This window comes from Cariama cristata, unplaced genomic scaffold (genome assembly GCF_000690535.1).
Source record: "Cariama cristata isolate BGI_N322 unplaced genomic scaffold, ASM69053v1 scaffold20281, whole genome shotgun sequence".
Classification (NCBI taxonomy): domain Eukaryota; kingdom Metazoa; phylum Chordata; class Aves; order Cariamiformes; family Cariamidae; genus Cariama; species Cariama cristata.
In genome coordinates, this window is record NW_009597825.1 from 27,473 (window position 1) to 46,567 (window position 19,095).

Here is a 19,095-nt window from a genome sequence, read left to right on the forward strand (position 1 = left end):
CATTTTCCAAGCAATCTAGGTAGTAACTCCAGCTCATACACGAAGAAAAAAATACCTTTGCAACTTGACCAGACTGCTAAATAAATCGTTATGGTGTTTTCTTTCTTCAGTAAATTTTCATCAAGGTGAAGACAAAGCCAACATTTAAATCTTAAAATAGAAATAAATGAACTAAATGTCTATTGAATTCTAATAAAATTAGTGATAATTTCAATGCACCTGGCTTTTTTCATATACACATTACATTTCTAGTTACCGGCAATGTTGAGCTCAATACCACTGCAGATTCTGACAAATGGATAGAATCAATAATGCACTTTTCTAAATTAGATTCTGCTACTATAAAGACAGATCTTTACCTCATGCATTAATGTTTTGAGCCAGGATTTTTGTGTTTCAAAGAAAAAAAGGTAGTGATGGTCACTCACTTTAATTGGTAATGTATTATTCACTAACTTGTGATTCTTAAAAGCTGAAAGTCAGGACAATAAATAAATAAATAAAGAAGGGGTAGATACTTTAAGTTGATTAGGTCTACCATTACACTGAAGCTAACAGAGCTAGTTTGCTCCATCTATTTCATTGCAGTCTCTGTTCTCTAATTTTGACAATCTTGGTTAGCAGTCTAATAAATTAACTTTAGGGCATATGGGCACCTGTGAGGTTGCAGCAATTAATATTGCAAAATTGTAACAATGATATGGGCTGTTCAGTATGAGACCGTTTAGAAAGCGAAAGTGATTTTATTTCAAAGCAAAACTGATTTCACTCACATTTATCCCTGTCATTTCCACAGAGCTAGATGTGGGAATGTGACCTGATGACAGAGATCATACACGATCTGCAGAAGTGGGTGGGTTGAATCTTTTTTGTGACACATACTTCCCTAATTGTCAGAATCTTCAAATTGGTGTGTGGCCTGTCTCTGGTTATTGTAGTGTGGAGCAATCCTTCTGTCAGGAGTTGGTCATAAAAGGACTTCCTGGAGGGGAACCATTTTTGTTTCATTCACTTTACAGTCTGTTGCTTTCTTTTTTTGGCTCGTGCAGTAACTTCATTGATCCTCGCAGGCTTTGTCATTAGCTGCAGCGGTGAGTAAGGTAGTTCATAAATCCACATGCGACTGAAACAGAATGACCAGCAGGCAGAGGAATCAGTCAGGAGAAAGAAAGGACACACAGGGAACAGTGAATCGATTACACATTTCAGAACCAATATTAGCACCCTATTTTTGCTAAGTTTAAACATGAATGCATGCGAGTTGCTTCAAAATAAAATGAAAAAACTTTCTACAATTTTAATAGGATGGAATTTTAGAAGGGATTTCAATGAGTCCTCAGTTTCAAAGCTTTCCATGTAATGGGCAATGATACCTGAGAGAGCAGGTTGATGCTCTGCCCAAGCCCCCACTCCTGCTCTGGCCAGTCTTCGCTTGCAGCTCATCCCAGCTTCTGTGTCTCTGCATCCTTTAGTTGTTTCTAGTTGTGATGGGATGTTTACCCCTTTCAGACCACTCTTCTTGCTTCTCTGAAGCCCCTTTTTAACTGTGGTCTCAACTGTATGCCCTCCCAGTGTAATAAGTGAGGGCCGTTTTCATTGAACTCCAGATTTGTACCTGCTTGATGGCCTTTACCATATTGTCTACAGTTTCCTGCTACAGTAAATCAGTTTTTGTTAAAATGCCTTATATTCCATGATATACTATTATGTTCTGTAATATTTGAGCAATTCTATATGTAACCAGAATCTTTGGTTATTTGGTGGTTGTGAGCACAGTGCAGCCTTCAGTAGAGGTAAGCTCATTGCTGAACTGTCTTACATTTCTGCTTTCTGACAGAATGACGTGATCATTGTTTTCAAGATGTAAGCATATCAATTTAGCTGTATCTTAGCCTTGGTTTGTGCAGGGTTTTCTTAATCAGTACCCTGTAGGCACTGCAGAGAAATTTGATGACATGAATATAATCATCTACACATGAAAAAAAAAGTTACTGATTTTAAGGAAGAAGGAAAGGAGAAAAAAAAACCCAACAAAGAAATGTGCTTTTATCTGGTCCAGGAACAATTTGCTGTTGCCCTTATTATACTTCTCTTCCAAAGCACCAGGCTCTGCTATGGAGGTCTGGTAATGAACAATTTAGCCATTTTTATATTAACATTTGTCTGATAAGAGTTAATTTCTATTTTTTTAGGAATAACTCCTGAAATTTGAGAAAGGTTTTCTTCTGATCAGTTCTGAACAAGTGCTGATTAAAACACCCAAAGGGATTCTGGCTTTCAGCAGTCTGCAAAGCAGACTGCTTTGTGCATTTAAATATCTTCCCTAATGTCAGTGGGGACTTACGTTCAAATACAAAAGAGAAAATGATCATCATGTTTCTGTGGGTAGAAAACTGAGAAGCATTTTGTCCAGCATCTCCAGCTTAGTTATCTCGACCCATCTTACAACTTTACTTGCAACCTCTTATTTCCAAAATGCAGTCAGCTTGTGAAAATAGGGTACAGTGCTTTAAATTAATTTGTCAAGTTGCAAAGCGGATAGGGCAAAAGGACAAGTGCTCTCCTAGAGCCTATGATGGAAAGTAGAGGACAGGGGAAAATAGTAAGTGATTTGGTAAGATTTAGCTGCAATCTGAGGAACAAACACTGTAATAGTTTCTAAGAAGACTAACGGTTATGTATTATTGTATCGTGTTCTAGGTCTGTATGTTGGAATAGATGCCACATTACATTAAAAAATGTATAGAAACACAATTATCTGAGTAGAAAAAGTGATCGTTAAAAAGATAGATGGCACATTTTGGAGGATTATCTCAAGACATTGCAGCAGCATCAATCTGCAAAACAGCAGAATTTTAGCTGTGACACTTCTTTATTGTTTCTCTCTCCCCTCTCATTTTTATTGAAAGGACAGAAACAGCTTTTCAATGAGACAAGTGTAAGTTTCTAGTTTTAAAAGGATTCTTTTTTAAACAATTAGTGCTTAAGGGAAAACAATCTAGGAATGAATAGTATCATTTTCCCCTTTACTCCCTTCCCCCATGGCTTTTCCTTTAAATATGACGGAATCCTAATCTGTGCTCTTTAGAGTAGAGGTAATGAAATTACAGAAAGGATGTGAAAAGTATCTGTGAAGGTAAGCTAATACTTTCCATTGTGTAAGCCACAGATATACTGCCTGAAGACACATAATATGAGAAAGTTAAAGGAAAGAAATCAATATGAGGAAAGATTTTATTTTTCATTAGGGTTTTAGAGATCCATTTGGCAAAGAGTTACTTAAGTAGTATGCTTAGGTCTAATTCATTCTGAATTCATCTGTATTTTCAAGATCTTTGACATGCCAAGTAGATAATTCATCTTATGCAACTGCAATATGCTTATTCAGTCAGAGAGATCATGCCTAGCATTTCTAATGCAGAAAGTCCTGGGTTTGATATTCACTGCTGATAGGGATATTTGCATCTGTGTACTCCCTGTTTGTTACCCAATGCTGCCTCTAAGATGTCAGTTTACAACTGTTACCATGACACTTAGTTCTGATGAGGTTTGTTCCAAAGAAAGCAATATAGTATTTTAGAAGTAAAAAAGATAATTCTTCTAACATGTTTTCTTGTCCCCTCCGATATTTAGTATTCTCTAATATTAAACATTTCACAGATACACTAATTTTTTAAGGGCTTTTAGGAAGAAAGTGGGCCTTTGTCATATATTCCAGCCCAAATGAATCTTACTTTGGCTTATTAATAAGCTGACAGTTTGAAACAATAGACTCAGTTGTTTTTCACTAGATGTCTGTATGTATATTCATACCAGAAACAGGCATATTTCCAAGCACTCAAGTCAGATACTTTAGCCTTAGCGATACCCACAGATGCACATCTGCTATACCTCCTCCACACATCATGCACATGATATGAGTGGTCATTACGTATCCTTTTACAATGACTTCCTCTCAGCCATCTGGCTAATTCTGGGGTGTTGTTTTTCATTCTGAGACTCTTGATAGATGTGACCCTGCTGCTTTTTTGAGGCTGTTGTTGTTGTCTTTTTATTTTCAGGAATCCCTCTTTTCTACTCAATTTATTTTTTATTTTTATTTGTCTTGGTTTTGTCTTCATCTGAACAGTGAGCTCAGCCTTACCTATTCAGCTCAGAGCACAGTGAGTTCATTAATCTCCGACCCTTTGTGATCTGTAGGCATGCTCCCTATTGTGGAACTACTTCAGTCATCATGCCCTGCAGGAGAATTTGAATGTGGTATTGACTACTTTAACAGGTTATCATTGGAGCGTATGGCTCTGTGGTCCCTACTTCAGCTATCCATTTAAACAGCCCTATTCCAGGCTGTTGTCTCAGCTAGAAAGACTGGAGAGATCTTGGCATTTAGTAGTGAATTTTGAGACTTGATTGTCTCAGAGAATTACGCTTCCAATGTCTGTTTTTTCAGATCTCACCCATCCTCAGAAGATTGACACACACACTTACATAGTTTGTCATTACATGGATATTTGCCTTTTGGCAGACTCCAACTAATTTCTACCATGCAAGTAGTCCTAGAGCACAAACTGCAAGACCCAAAGACATCTTATTAGATAGTTGATGTATCCTAAGTGCTTTATCATTAAATAGAAAACCCCTCATAGAATCAGATATGCTCTCTGAGGATGTGAATGGCCACTATAGCTTCTGTGAAAAAATATCTCAAAGTTCCAGCTAGGACGACCACTGAAATTTGTTCTTAAATTTGCCAGGTGGCATGATTTGACATATGTATGTAAGTGTGGTATAGCCTTGATCAATACACGGCTTGTACCCAAATGTCTGACCACTTCTCTGTACTTGCATCCTGGAACTAGACACCATGAAGGGTCATCCTGTAGTGTGGATCTACGCATTGACCAATCACCTGAAGAAAAAAGGAAGGCTGCTTTCCAGGAACTGGATGTTCCTTGAAGTGTCCATGTGCACAGTCACACCTCACATTTGTCTTAGAGAAATTAAACTTTTGTATGTTATGCTTATCTTTTAACAAGAATCCTTAGAACTTCTTCATTATTTGAGGCTATAACAAAATGTATCTTAAACGTTATCTCTGTGTGGGTGATGAATTTCATTATGCTTCCAAGTTCCCCCTGTGATTTCAGCTGAACATCTTTATCTTCAACTCTTGTTGTAAGCTGCTGCACACCATTTAACAGTTGTTGAATTTCACTTCAGAGGCAGCTGCATGTTATGGTAAGTAGCCCAATTCTTGTAAGGTACTTTTATGTTCCTTTAAGATGAAGGATACTACATAAATCTAACACATCAATCTGTTCATGTAACTCTACTTTCTACATGCTGCTTGTATTTTTTTAGTCTCCACAGGTATGCAGAAAATGTGTTCTATAGATGCATCTGTTCTGTGTGTGAATTATCAAGAAAGAATTCAAGTAAACTGAAAAATAACATTTTCTGGTCATTCGCCTCTCAAATATAGCTGTTTTATGAAATTTCATTTAAGATAATTGGATGGTTTATGAATACCTGTTAGCTAATTAAACTTACAGAAAAAAAAAATTAAATGGATATGTGATTGAGCTCTGAGCTTTCACAGTAGTGCTTGTTTTAAAGCAAAATAAAATGCTGAATGCATATAAAGAATAACGAACATGATATGCCACCAGCAAAGCTGTTTACATTTATAGGAGATCGATATGTTAATCAATGACTTGGCTTCAGATGAGATTTGTAGAACAGCTTTGGTGAGATGCTGCTCACAGCCCAAATGGTGTTTGTGTGTTTTATTCGTATTCAACTGAATTGAATTAATTTTCCCAGTTTTATAGACATAGCTACAAATTCATCTTGTGTTTTTATATAGCTTTGAGAAAGATTGTTTTGTTACTATAAAAATATTTGTTTTGGACTTCAAACTAGTAGAGCAGCTTTTCTTATGCTTGCTTGTGTGTTTATGGTTTTAGAACATTGTCTTGTTCAGAGTAGCCTTGACACCAGCTGAGTTGGTAGGTTGCTAGAAGAGGATCTTAGGATCATCTCCTGCAGAGATGAAATTTCATTTAAAATTCTGGTATTTGGAGTCAGTTCAACTAGAGGTTGGACAGTGATGTGTATCAGAGTGAAAGACTTTTCTACAAGATTCTACTGGGATATGACTCTACATCCTTAATGAATAGACATGGTCTGGTTGATGGTTCATTGATGCTTCCACATCAATCAGGTGTGGAATGCAGATATTTACATTTTAAAGTGGTTTCATAAATAATATTTGTTCCTCCAGCCTTCAGTCAGGTGCCACCAGAAGGCATAAAGACCCTGTTGGTTTCATTGTCTTTCCACCTTGGTCTCTCTGTTTCCTTCCCCTCCTGTCATCCCTTGTTCATGTGTGCTAGCTTCTTAATGTAGGAGCTGTAACCCTCCTGACCTTGTCAGCATGGCACCCTGTCAGGAACCTGTTACGTGCAAATGATCTTCATGCTCTTAGTACATTTACCATAACATTTATAAAGCGTGTGTTCCACATAGGAGAAACAAGATGAGCACCAGTTTAGAGAGATTGAGTAACAATGGAGCTGAGAAAATCTGGGCTGGAAGCAGTACTATGCATCAGCATGTTCTGCTGACACTTTCTGCTAAAGCATGCAAATGTAAATTTTTAGATGCATTTTGGAAGAAAGTAAGTTGTCTTCAAAGAGCCAACCATGGATTTAAATACTCATTAAGAGGGAGTCTGCAGGTTTTTTGGTCTTCCAAATAGTAATATAGATATATATCTATGTCTGTTTTTCACAGGAGAATCCCTTCAAGGAAAGGATTGTGGAATCTTTCTCAGAAGATGGAGAGGGGAGCCTCAGCTTCAATGATTTTGTGGATATGTTCTCTGTGCTCAGTGAAATGGCTCCCAGAGAGCTTAAAGCAATCTATGCCTTTAAGATCTATGGTAGTGTATTGGGATGCTTTTGTATGCCTTTTTTGTTTGAAGTAAATGAGTATGGGAGTTGTTGGTGATCTTTTCTTTGGTTCTTTTATTATTTAGATTTTAACACAGATAACTTCATTTGTAAATCAGACTTGGAAAAAACCCTCAATAAGCTTACCCGAGAAGAGCTAACAGCAGAAGAAATCACTCTAGTTTGTGAGAAAGTGATAGAAGAAGCTGACATGGATGGTGATGGGAAACTAGGATTTGCAGATTTTGAAAACATGATTTCCAAAGCACCAGACTTTCTCAGGTATTGTTTTAAGAAAAAGATAGTCTCTTGCATCTTTTCAGGTATTTTTTTAGGGTATCATTGTGTAGTGTAATACAAGAAATGTCAGACATAAGTACCTTACCAGAGAGCTGACTAGAGGATGACTTTTACCCTCAGTTTACTCTTCTAGAGCATATTCCAGTTCTCTCCCAACTTGAAGACTAAGAGCTCAATGACTTTTAATTATCTCCTTTTTTTTTTTTTTTTTCCCTGTTTGTTTGTATGGTTTCTTCAGGAAAATATTTTGATCTATTACAAGCTGAAGTACATATTATTCTCAAGCCTGTAACAAGGATCCATGCTGTCTGAATGGGAATGTGTGTAAATGTTCTATACATGTTAAAAATATACATGGAAACACGTTGATCTTTTGTGCTGAGAAGGTGAGAGCTAGAGGACATTACAGGGGTACAGTTCATGCTGGTAGCAGAAAATAAATTAAAATTATTAATTACTGCAGTCTTTCTTTGATTCACCATTAATCAGGGTTTTTTTATAACTGACAATTTTAATTTTTGTTGCTGAATTTCTCCCTCATAATCTGTAGATAAAACCTAGCTATCTTAAGATAGTTTTTCTTGTACATTTCATATTTGAAGAGACTTTTTGAAAAGGACAATGACTTTTTATTTTTACACATTAATAAAACATTCTACATAAACTTATAGTTAAGGCTGTTACTTAAGTAATACAAGGATAGACCTTCTTTGAGAAAGTAGAGTGAACCAACCAGCAAAATAAGATACTTGCGGACTGGGAGGACTTCATATTTGAATCTTAAATCCAGTGACAGAGTAGGCTGAAGCTAAAACCTAGGTCTGGTGGTGAAGCACTGGAACAGGTTGCCCTGAGAGGTGGTGGAAGCCCCATCCCTGGAGGCATTCAAGGTCAGGCTGGATGGGGCTCTGAGCAGCCTTATCTAGTTGGAGATGTCCCTGCTCACTGCAGGGGGGTTGGACTAGATGACCTCTAAAGGTCCCTTCCAGCCCAAATGATTCTATGATTCTATGATTCTGATTTCTCCCCAAATTTCAGTGGTCTGGGTTAACTGTGTCTAATAGTAAATGCTTGATAACCTGAAAAAGTTTTTTTTCATAATCTTTGTCCATACACATTAAGTTGGTAGTGTTGCTGTTTGGTGATAATTGATAATAACACGTAAGTTCTAACATCAGGGAAGATAAATAATCTAACAATTATCTGGGCTGCAAGCAGGTATATGGTATGATTATAAGTTGTTTTGGGAATGTTGGAATTAGTAAATTCTAGTTTCTGCAGACTTGTGTCTCCTGATAAGTTGGCTGATATCTGAGAAGATATTTAGTTTCAGGTTTTTTTGCCACAGTTAAGGCATGAAGACTGGTTCATCTATGTAGATTTTCTGATGTCTAGAAAGGTGCAGAATTATTTTGCATCTTTCTATGAAATGAAACGCCTAGAGACTTTTTTACACAGCTGCCTGTTTGCAGGAAATTGGTAGAGAATTAATCATCTTTCAGTCACATGTTGAATTCTGCCAAAGGATTCAGAAGTTGCTGGGGAGGATTAGCAAAGCTCACAGTCAGACTGATTGAATAAACTGTATTTTCATAGGAAATAAGGCTAAACATTAGGATAGAATTAAGATAGATCAAAATTTGGACTGACAATCTTAATGGTAATGGTGTTTAAGACCTTTTAAGTGTCCTGCAGAACACAGAACAGTTATTTCTTTCATAAATGAAATTTCTGAGGAAAGATGTTATAACAAAATGATTCTACAATGAAGAATGAGGGCATGATTCCTGTGAACCCTGAGACACATCAGCGTCTCAAGAGGATATGCTACAAAGCTAATGTGAGTGTCTTTTATACATTAGAAACATATCAAGAATTCCTTGACTAATCAAGTGTATCAACAGAAACTCTTTTAGAACAAGATACATATCATCATTACGGTGAGGCTCAGCTGAGTAGGTATTCTAATATTTTGTTTACATGTGTTTCCAGCTAAGAAAATGTTTTCTTTATACTGTTACCCATATAGAAGCTGCTGGGGTCAGGTAGAGTTTCCTTTAATCAATCAAAAGGTTGTACTGTACCTACAAATCTGGCAGAGAACAGAGATCAAATGTGAAGAATTGAAGGCAGATCTGAAGACTCAGCAGAAGCTGTAGTTTCAGAAGTTTCCTGTGCCATGACTGACTTTACTGCTGTGTTGTAGAGGCTTGCAAACTGCTGACTGAGAATTCCAAGCTGAGGATGCTGTGCAATCCAGTCATTTCCTGAGAAAGCAGCAGAGAGGAATATTTGCCACTGTAGCCATTGGAATGACTGTCATAATTATTTTTCTTTTCCAAGTTTGTGCTATTTTGGAAAACAGAAAATGAGTGGAAAGACCCAAGTGCTGGGTACTCAACACGGCCAGAAGACGAGTGAAAAGAGCATGAAGTGAAAAGTACTGAGTTTGTTATAGATTAGGTAAAGAGAAAATAGAGAGGGAGGCATCACTGACAATACTGATAATCTGAAAGGACCAGGCTAACAAGTATTGGAAGACTGATCATCCAGTTGCTCAGTTTAAACATCTGTGTTGGTGACATGGTGAACTCATGTTCTCAAGATGTCTCCTTGATATTCAAGATGGTAATGTGTATATTTAAGGCAGATTTTCCATCCCTGGCTTCAAGACAAATGGTAACTTCTCTCTCCTTTCATAGTCCAGGAGATTAGCTGGGTCACAGGATTCAGCTCTGAAGTTCTCAGGCTCAAGAGCTCCTGCTGTGACATGACCTAAAGAAGGGTTTCCTTCCACCTTCTAGCTGAAACACTGGTTTAGAGCCTCTGACTGTTAACTCAGCAACACATTGTTTAACCTTTAAAGCTATATTGCAAAATGAGGATGTAAATGGAAAAAGTCTCAGAACCAAAAAGAGAATGTGTAGTTTCTCTGATTTGGCTTCTGTTTCAGCCAGAGTTAACAGCTGCAGGAAAAGAAGGTGACAAAGTCATGAGACCACTTTTATCCAAACCAATCTGTATGGAAGGCTTGATGCCTCTCCCTTACTGCGGTTTACTGTTCATTTTCCCTGTAAAAGTATTTTATTTTTTGAGGTTGTTCTTAGTGATATTTTTGCTGTATGCACTGCATCATAGACTGACATATTTGTTAATACTGAACTTCCTGATATGAACCACTTACACAATATTTTAAAAACGAAAGTAAGTGTTGCATTCTAAAGGGAGACAGTGACTTGACTTTTGGAATGTGATCCATTGAATTTTAATGCTATGGTAGATACACCAAGATCTGACTGGGGACTGAAACTAAACCAGTGGTCTCTGATAGTAGCCAATGCATGTTATGTATGTGACAGAACATGTGACATGGGACAAGAGTGCAATTCCTGTAGCTGATCTTTCACCACGAAAAACCCAGTTCCTATATTATTGAGTTCAGTTATGCCATAACAGTTGTGGACACATTACTTATTTGTTTAATGAAACAATGCTTTCTTTTATCTTTCTGAATTTACCTCCAGCTCAATTCATGGCCTCTCATTTTGCTCTCTTCTGTGTCTTCAGCCGTAATGATCCTCTTAAGTGATAACCATAGGCTGTGTGCAGCCAAACTGAAGACAGGGCTGTGCAGTTTCACCATGTAATACAATATAGAACATGCAAAGCACAGGAAGTGTCTTAATGGCAGATCAACAACCCTGTATGCCAGTGGTAAACTTATGCCTGAACTACCTTCTTAATATTGTAAAAAGATAGGAAAACATGTTTTCGTCTAAATAAAATTGTCCCTTTTGAAATCTTCAGCAAACACATGGAAGAAATACCAACCCATCAACATCCAGAGACAGTCATAATTTCATTTGGTTTTGCATATCATCACTTTTAGTGCCGAATTGAATGCATTCCAGACTTTAAATTCAAAGAAGCCTAAGTACCTATTGATTTATACTTTCAACTGCTCAGCAGCTGTTGAAATTAAACACCTAGGAACCAAAGCAGTAGCCACTTTTGAAAATGATTGCCAGGGAGCAATTGGAGATGCTGGGTAACTGCAGTTTTCAGAGACTTTGCTGTGAAGCTATGGGCAATCAGCATTTCTGAATATCTGATCCTGGAATACCATACTGGCACCTGATATGTGATTCTTTTGAAAATGTTGACTAACTTACCAAACCCCAGATGATATTTATTTGTAGTAAAGGATTTCTTATTCTGTTCTTTGCCTTTTCCCCCCACCAAAAGCCACTTCCTCACATCGTAAGAGTAGGAAACTTAGGATGCAAGGCAGTTAGGTTTTATCCCTGGCTCTGCCATTGTTTGAGCAGGTGATCTCTGCTAAGCCACAGATCATTTTGTTCTCTCTGCTGTTTTACATGGGACCAGTGCTTACCTGATTTCTGACAAACATTGAGAAATTTTATAACATGAACTATCCAGCTGTAAAATCCTATCATCATTAAAATGAGGTATGAAATCACTGAGGAGGAATACCTTCTTTACCTTGTTTGTGGAAAACCTTTGAAGGCCACATTCCTATAACAATGTGCACTCCATTTTTGAAGCACTTTTTTCACACAGCTCAATATGTTGGGTTTTTTTTAAGCTGTCATACTGTCATGCATACTTAATATATACAGCAGGCATTAATTTGGGCACCATGATCCAGGCTTTGACCTAAAGTTCATCCACTGTACATTGACTGATTTTCCTTATCTCATCACTTGTTTCTCAAACCTTTACTTAATGACCCTGTGTAGGTTTAATCTGCAGACAGCCTTTGCAAGCTTTGTACTGCTGTCAAGCAAATGAAGATGCAGTAAAGTCAGTGGCCTGATTTGCACTGCTGTGGTTGAGGAATTTTTTTAAGACTAGAAGAAAACACTGCTAATCGTTGACCAGGGAGGAAGATACATGCATTTTGGCTCTTCTCCTGGAAGCTTGAGTAAGCTGTAAATGATAATGACAGTTGATAGTTCAGAAAATTTGATCCCAGTAGGTTTATTTCACTCAAAATTGCTATCATTAAGAAGCTGCTTGTAGTTTAAAGGAAGCATTAGCAGTCTGAACTGGCACTAGCTAAGTGTTCTGTTCTACAAGACTGGTTATGTTTTCCACAGGAAATTGTTTTATAAATCATCCTGGAAGTTTAAGCTTATTTGAATGCCTGAGGGTGAAACATACTATAACAATTTAAAATGGAGTTTGAGAAGAATATGGCATTAGTAACACCTGGGAGCTGCCAGAACTGGACGGAGAAACAATGGATTAACAAAAAGATGTCATTGGAAATGCAGTATTTCTGAGACCTTTTTGGGCCTTTAGCCATGTAATAATTGATGTCCTGACTCCAGTCCTACCTAAAGCTGAAGTAACAAAAGCCCTGTTACAGAAAATGTGCATCTCAAGCCCTGTCCCAACACGCAGATTATCTAGCTCTTAAGGACTAAAATTAGAGCTAGTGACAAATTGGCAAGAGATACTTAGCAAGAAAACAGTGGAAGGGAATAATTTTTGTCAGTATTTTTCACAGAATACTTCAGCTGCTTCTTGGTAAAAAGCTTAATCTCCAAAGGCCAAAATGACACTCTGATAGAAATACAAAAAAATTCCAATAAACAGATTTCCAGTGAAGTGGATTCGGATGGATTTTTTTAAGGAGTCATGCCTAAAATGTTTTCACATACAATGCCTTGAATTTTTTAGTTCCTAGATATTGCCTATGTGGGACTTAAATTTCCAAGAGTTTGGATTAATATGGGGTTCTAGATGTTTCTTGAGTTGTGAAAGAGATGTTTATGATTTTTTTTTTTTTCAAAACCTTAGTGCAGGTAAGCTCTTTGCATCACTGTACGCTTTCTTTCACAATACTTAGGCTAGTATGCCGGACTGCTGTACATCCTATCTTTCAGTGTCATCCAGATTGAATAAATTCCTGGGTACAAAGTTCCTAGGGACCACTGTGAATATAAAATTTTATCTCCTCCACACACCACAGAGCTTCCTTCAGTGAATTCCTGATTCCAATCAAATAGCTGTGATTAAGTTAGCATTCTTTTTGTAAAACAAAATCCAAAAACTGTACATCCAGAACTCTTCAGCCTCTCAAATATTCCAAACCTCTGAAGTTTTCTTTTGGTGTAGGCATCAAAATTATAGTATTTATATACAAAAATACATAATAATCCCTTCTGATTTCAGACAAGAAAGAAAGAAACATATGGTTTATACTGTTGTGACGTTGGACAGAGATTACTGCCTAGAGGACATGAGCTTTCAGCACGCCCTCTTTAAATTGTCTTTTACTGTCCTGCTAAGATGCTCAGGAGTTCTTCTGAAAACTGATTGCTTGCCTGTATCATAATGCAAATAGAAAGAAGACAACAATCAGGATCTCTTGGTCCTAGCAAGAGAAACAAGAAATTTATCTGCCTAATTTGACTTGTTTAGGAGTCCAAATGCTGTGCCATAGCAAAAATACCCGTGGGAAACATTTAGCTCTGCTGTATATACAATAAATGGGTCAACTTATACTTGATTTAATCCAGTGCTGAGCTTGGCCCCCTGAGCTAACATTTTCAGAAGATGGAAATTTCTCCCAAAATGTTTAAATCTTCCCGAGGGCATGAGAGAAGAGATTCAGATTCATTATACAGCACCTTCCTTTTTGTACTTTAAGGAAAATGTTGTGCATAATGACAAATGTGTTTATATCTCTTAAATCTTTTTCTTTCCTTTGTAGTACTTTCCACATAAGAATCTGAAGATGTTTCTGTGAGCCCGTGTTATCAGAAATGACTTGCCAGTCCAGCCTTTCTGAATCTCAGGCACTTTGGGGGCTTTTGTCCTCTAATTATGGCTTCTAAGAGCTCAGCAGAAAGTACTGAAATAATTTTGTGGTCCACAAAGAGACAGAAGCATCATGTGATCTACAGGATATGTGGAACAGTCACATTTTTATCTTCACTGCTGGCCAAGCACTCTGGCAAAGATGGTTGGTTGTTGGGTTGTGGTTTTTCTTTTTTTTTCTTTTTCTTTTTTTTTTTTTTTTTAAACAGGCAGAATCAGAATATTATTAAAGGTATTTCAACATAGTTTTTATATTTATGGATATTTAATACTGCTCTTAAAAGTGCAAAAAAAAAAAAAAAGAAAAATTGACAGATTAGCTTTGATGACTTTTCCAAGAGTATTTGAAAGCAAGCACGGGCCTTAAATAATGAGATGCCTCTATCACTGTGTTGTACAGCTGGGGATCTTGCGTGGAAATTATCTTAGGTGAAAGAACTGCAGTCAAGATCAAGTTCCCAGTGTTGAAGACAACCACATCCCAGGTTTGCCTTTCAGTCACTGAAATGGCAGTTGCTGGGTTTGGTGCTTACCTTCAACCAATATTTTATGGATTATCATGTCCTTATGAAACTTGAAATATTTGCCTTTTGTATATGATAACTGCATATGTGATTCATTTCTTCCCAAGATAAATGTTAAAACTGTGTCCTTATTCTCAAAGGAGGTCCTGCATTTTACTCGTTCTATGGGCTGATAATGTTGAATGGAAGAATGTGAAATATGGTCATCTGTAACTCATGAAGAAGTTAAAGAAGCACAGAACTACTACTAAGGACATGAAAAGACATTTTCTTTCTAAACTAGCTATGCAATCTTTCCCATAAGATGCATGAATGCAGCTCTGTATTTCTCTTCCCTCTCCAGCTGGAAATCAGCTAGATTTTTCTTTTTTTCTTTTATTTTCTTTTTTTTTTTTTTTTAAATTCCAGTATTTTTTGGGTACTGGGGCCTGAAGACAATCATATGTATATTACTGTTCTAACAGTCAATAGAAGGGCTCTGTCACTTACATGGCTTCTGTATCAAAGTCATCACAATTAAAACTTTTGACGCATTGTGTCGTGCTTTGAGAATTTTTGGGCTAAGCATATACTAATTTCCTTTCTGGTCATTATTCCAATTACTGTAAAGTTAAATCTTTCAAAAGATGAAATGTGTTATTCTTATTGAAAAAGTTGTTAAAGTAGAGAAAAAATGAATGTATGTAGGGTTTTACAATGTCTGTAGGGATGATGATGCTTATCTACCTCAGAACCTCTTATGTATGGTGAGCTTGCAGTGTAGCTTACTGTTCAAATTTACACAATATGCATCAAGAAGAAATATTTATCTAGCAGTATGGTTGCACATTAAAGGTGTCGATGGAAATTTTGGATATTCAAGGTATACAGGACAGACTTGTCTAAGATAGCATAGTGAAAATGAAACTTCTGTGTTAATAATAACATTTATTTTTTAAATATTTTTTTAGACTGATCATATTCAATAGTGTTTATAGCATTTTAAAACTTCCTCCCACTGGTTTCTGTTTAGATGAAGGAATTAGAGCCTGAATTCCCTTTGATTTATTTACTCAAGTTAAAGTTAGCATAAATCAACCCTGTTATTCAGTTCTGATTGAGTAAGAAGAGATTCAAGCCTCAATCTTTTTCATTTTGAGCAGATTAAGTTAGATGTTTTGGTTGATTCAAACAATGTGCAAGACATTGGCATTAAGAGAGATTATGTTAAAATTACTTTGTATTCATTGAAATGTCAGCATAGTAGTTTTTTATTTCTTTCAAAACACACATTTAATCTTGAAAGCCTCAGAAGGTGTGTTTTTCTGTCATGATTAGTATGTATTGTAAAACACCTGGTTGAAGATTCTGGATCAGATTATTTAGACAAAAAGGATCTGGCGCTGATGACAAAAGTCAGTTCATTTTGACATTGGTGTTCTTTTTCTATGTTTTAAAATTTCTGTTAGCTAATATTCTTTCCTTCCTGATACTGTGTGCCATTCCACAATTAGATCGTCCTCCCCACTTAAAGGAAGACCTCGGTTGCCTTGGAATGTGCTCAGTGTGTTGTTTGCCTATGTCCTTCCTGACTTGAATGTCACAAAGCAGCTGAAGACACTTGGGCTTGCAGTCAGATGTTTAACCCTGCAGTCTCATCCATCTGAGCTGAGAAACCAAGAGAAAAAGAAATCAGGAGCACCCTGTGGAGGAATATTCCTGTCCACAGTTAAAAGAGAATTCTTGCAGAATACTGCAGATGTAAATGTATGCAGTTTTCCTAACTCCCTCTCTTTCTTTGAGTTAGTTCATCTCCTGTAACAAAAACCCAAGCAAGACAGTATGTTCCTGGAGTTTGAGAGACATGTATGCTAAATGCTTCTGGAGCAAAATAATCCTACCTAGTAGTAGGTAAGTTATTATACCACCTGATGGCAAAGGTAAGGGAGAGATTTCTAAAGAGGCTTTGTATTTGCAGTTTCTTAATTGTCTGTAGTTGGATGCCTTACAACGGAAACTTTTGTTATAGCAAGAGTGTTGAGTGAATAGGAATGCAGCATGATGCATTGCAAATTTAAATAATGTCATGAGGTAAAAAAAACAGCTGTATTTCTGCAATAGCATTATTGGCAGAATCTTACAAATTCACTAGCAAGTGTTTCTTCAACCAAGCTTACTTATTCAAGAGGAACTATCAGGCAATTTAGAAAGAAACTGAAACAGTAAGAGAGATCTAGATTTAGAACAATTTTGGATTTGGCCTAAAAGCAAGAAGACAAACATTTGATAGTGCAAAAAATCTTAAGTATGAATGGACATTTCTATATTTGCCTTAAAAAATGGACAAAGAAAAAGGAAAGCTATTACCTAAAGCCTCTATGAAAATAACTAAGTGTATGTGTGTGTTATCTCTACTTTATATGTACTAAAAGCATCTTAGGGACAAAAAGGAGCTGGTGGAAGTGAATAAAACAGTGTCAAAAAGCAAGTAATAACCAAGTTATTTATTAATACACTTCAGTTTATCATTGTTTTAAGGGAACACAGTAAGGTGAGATTTGTAACAGCCTGTAGGCCAAAATGTGATCTTCATTACTTCCATATTAATCTTCGGTAACTGCTGACTTCAGTGGAATTAACTCATATGTTTGTAATTGGATCTGTGTTGAGGAAAGCAGTTGTTTTTTTTGCCACAGTTCTTTGTGCTCTCTCACACCCTTTTAATGTAATCTTAAAATGCTGAATGTTCTTTTGTTAGTCTGAAACTGCACCAGGGGAAGTTCAGGCTAGAAATGAGGAGGCATTTCTTCACGGAATGGGCTGCCCAGGGAGGTGGTGGAGTCAGCATCCCTGGAGGCGTTTAAGAAAAGACTGGACGTGACACTTAGTGCCATGGTCTAGTTGACCTGGTGGTGTTAGGGCAAAGGTTGGACTCGATGATCCCAGAGGTCTTTTCCAACCAAGTTGATTCTGTGATTCTGTGGTAACCACATGCTCCTCATTGTCAACAGACTCAGTGTTGGAATCTCTTGCGATTTCTCGAAATTGCATAGAAACAGTCTCCTTTCCTTTCCCCCCCAGGGCTAATTTTTGTCTCCTTGTACATGTTAGAGGCACTTCTGATGCAGCATCACACGGTGGCACCATAACATCGTGTCAGGTCATGACTTCATTTAACTCTTTAAATTTTCCTGAAATATAGGCTACTATATAGAATCTATAATGCCACAAACAAAAAGATGAAAACTGGTTAATTACTGGTTTTAGAACTGGAGATAATTACACAGGAAGTTTCATATTTGATCAAATTAATGAAGTTAAATCTTACAAGGGGCAAAACTAAATACTTTGGAAACAGGTATGTGAAAACTTAATGATTTTATAGAATAATTTGTGCACATGAGAATTTTTTTCTTGATACACACACTAGTTGGATTGTGACCCAGTATAATGATGATATTCCTTTACAGTATTTTCAACTCTGTCTCAAATGCAGATATTGTAATATTCCATACAACTACTTATTTCCTTTTGTGGTCTCAGTAATATCTGATGCTGGTCAGAATAATGGGTTATTTTTTTTTCCCTTTCATGAGTTAATATGCTTTTAATTCCATCTGTATAGTTTTACTGTCTTTCAGTGTCACTGGATATCCTGTTCATTTTTTTCATTATGCAATAGTAGTGCCTCATGGTTTTTTGTTTGTAAAAATCATTATTTCATATTGTCTGTCATGTGTTCTCTGGAAATGTGGTGGCCACAGCTGTTGCAGGTAACAGCAAACCATTGAATTATAGAAAGTTTTCTGTATTTTCTGTCTTATCCTTTATAAATTATGCTAGCCTTAGAACAGTAACAAACACTAAGTTGGAGTCTTCATAGGTGGTCTGTGGTATTTGTATCTTTTTCTTGGTATGAGAAAACACAAGAATGGATTAATTCAACTTTTACTATTTTAGATGTGCATTATCTGATGCATTGAAATTTATCTACCGTAATGTTTTATGTTAACAAGTTTTATATTTGACTGCTGTGAAACATCTCCATCTGAGATGACCCATATATTTCATCTTCAATGGGTCTTAGGCATATGCCTAATGTTCAACATGTGGCAAACGTACTGTTCTGAGTAGAAGTGTTTCTTTGAATTAAGGTCAAACTGATGTAAGGTACCATATATGACATTATTTCTCTTCTTGCAGAGATGGAATCTGTTCCATTGTTTGTTGTTTTTTATTAAAACAGCATATTAATAAAAATGTTTTTTATCAAAACCCCTGGAAATTGAAATGTACATTAAAAAATAAGCAAATAGGGTTTTTGTTGCAGAAACTATAAAAACTCATATTCTAGAGACTTGAATAGATTCCGATTATATTCCAAAATAACAGAATATAAATCAAGCTAGAGACAGTTTTGCTGTGGAATGGGAAACAGTACACTTGTCAGCTCAGGATCCACAATAAATCAGTTTGGGCTGAACTAACAG

The 19,095-nt window shown here is 36.6% G+C and overlaps 1 protein-coding gene across 1 annotated transcript in view; it reads left to right on the forward strand.

Moving 5' to 3' along the window:
* The window catches only part of CIB2 (calcium and integrin binding family member 2), a gene marked incomplete at its 5' end in the record, with an annotated part of 34,278 nt that extends 19,845 nt beyond the window's left edge, over positions 1–14,433 (forward strand). The window contains 3 exons of the mRNA XM_009709067.1: positions 6,796–6,943; positions 7,040–7,235; positions 13,996–14,433. Coding sequence (XP_009707369.1) covers positions 6,796–6,943; positions 7,040–7,235; positions 13,996–14,017 — 366 coding nt within the window. The remainder of the gene's footprint in view (positions 1–6,795; positions 6,944–7,039; positions 7,236–13,995) is intronic.
* Positions 14,434–19,095: the final 4,662 nt, after the last annotated feature.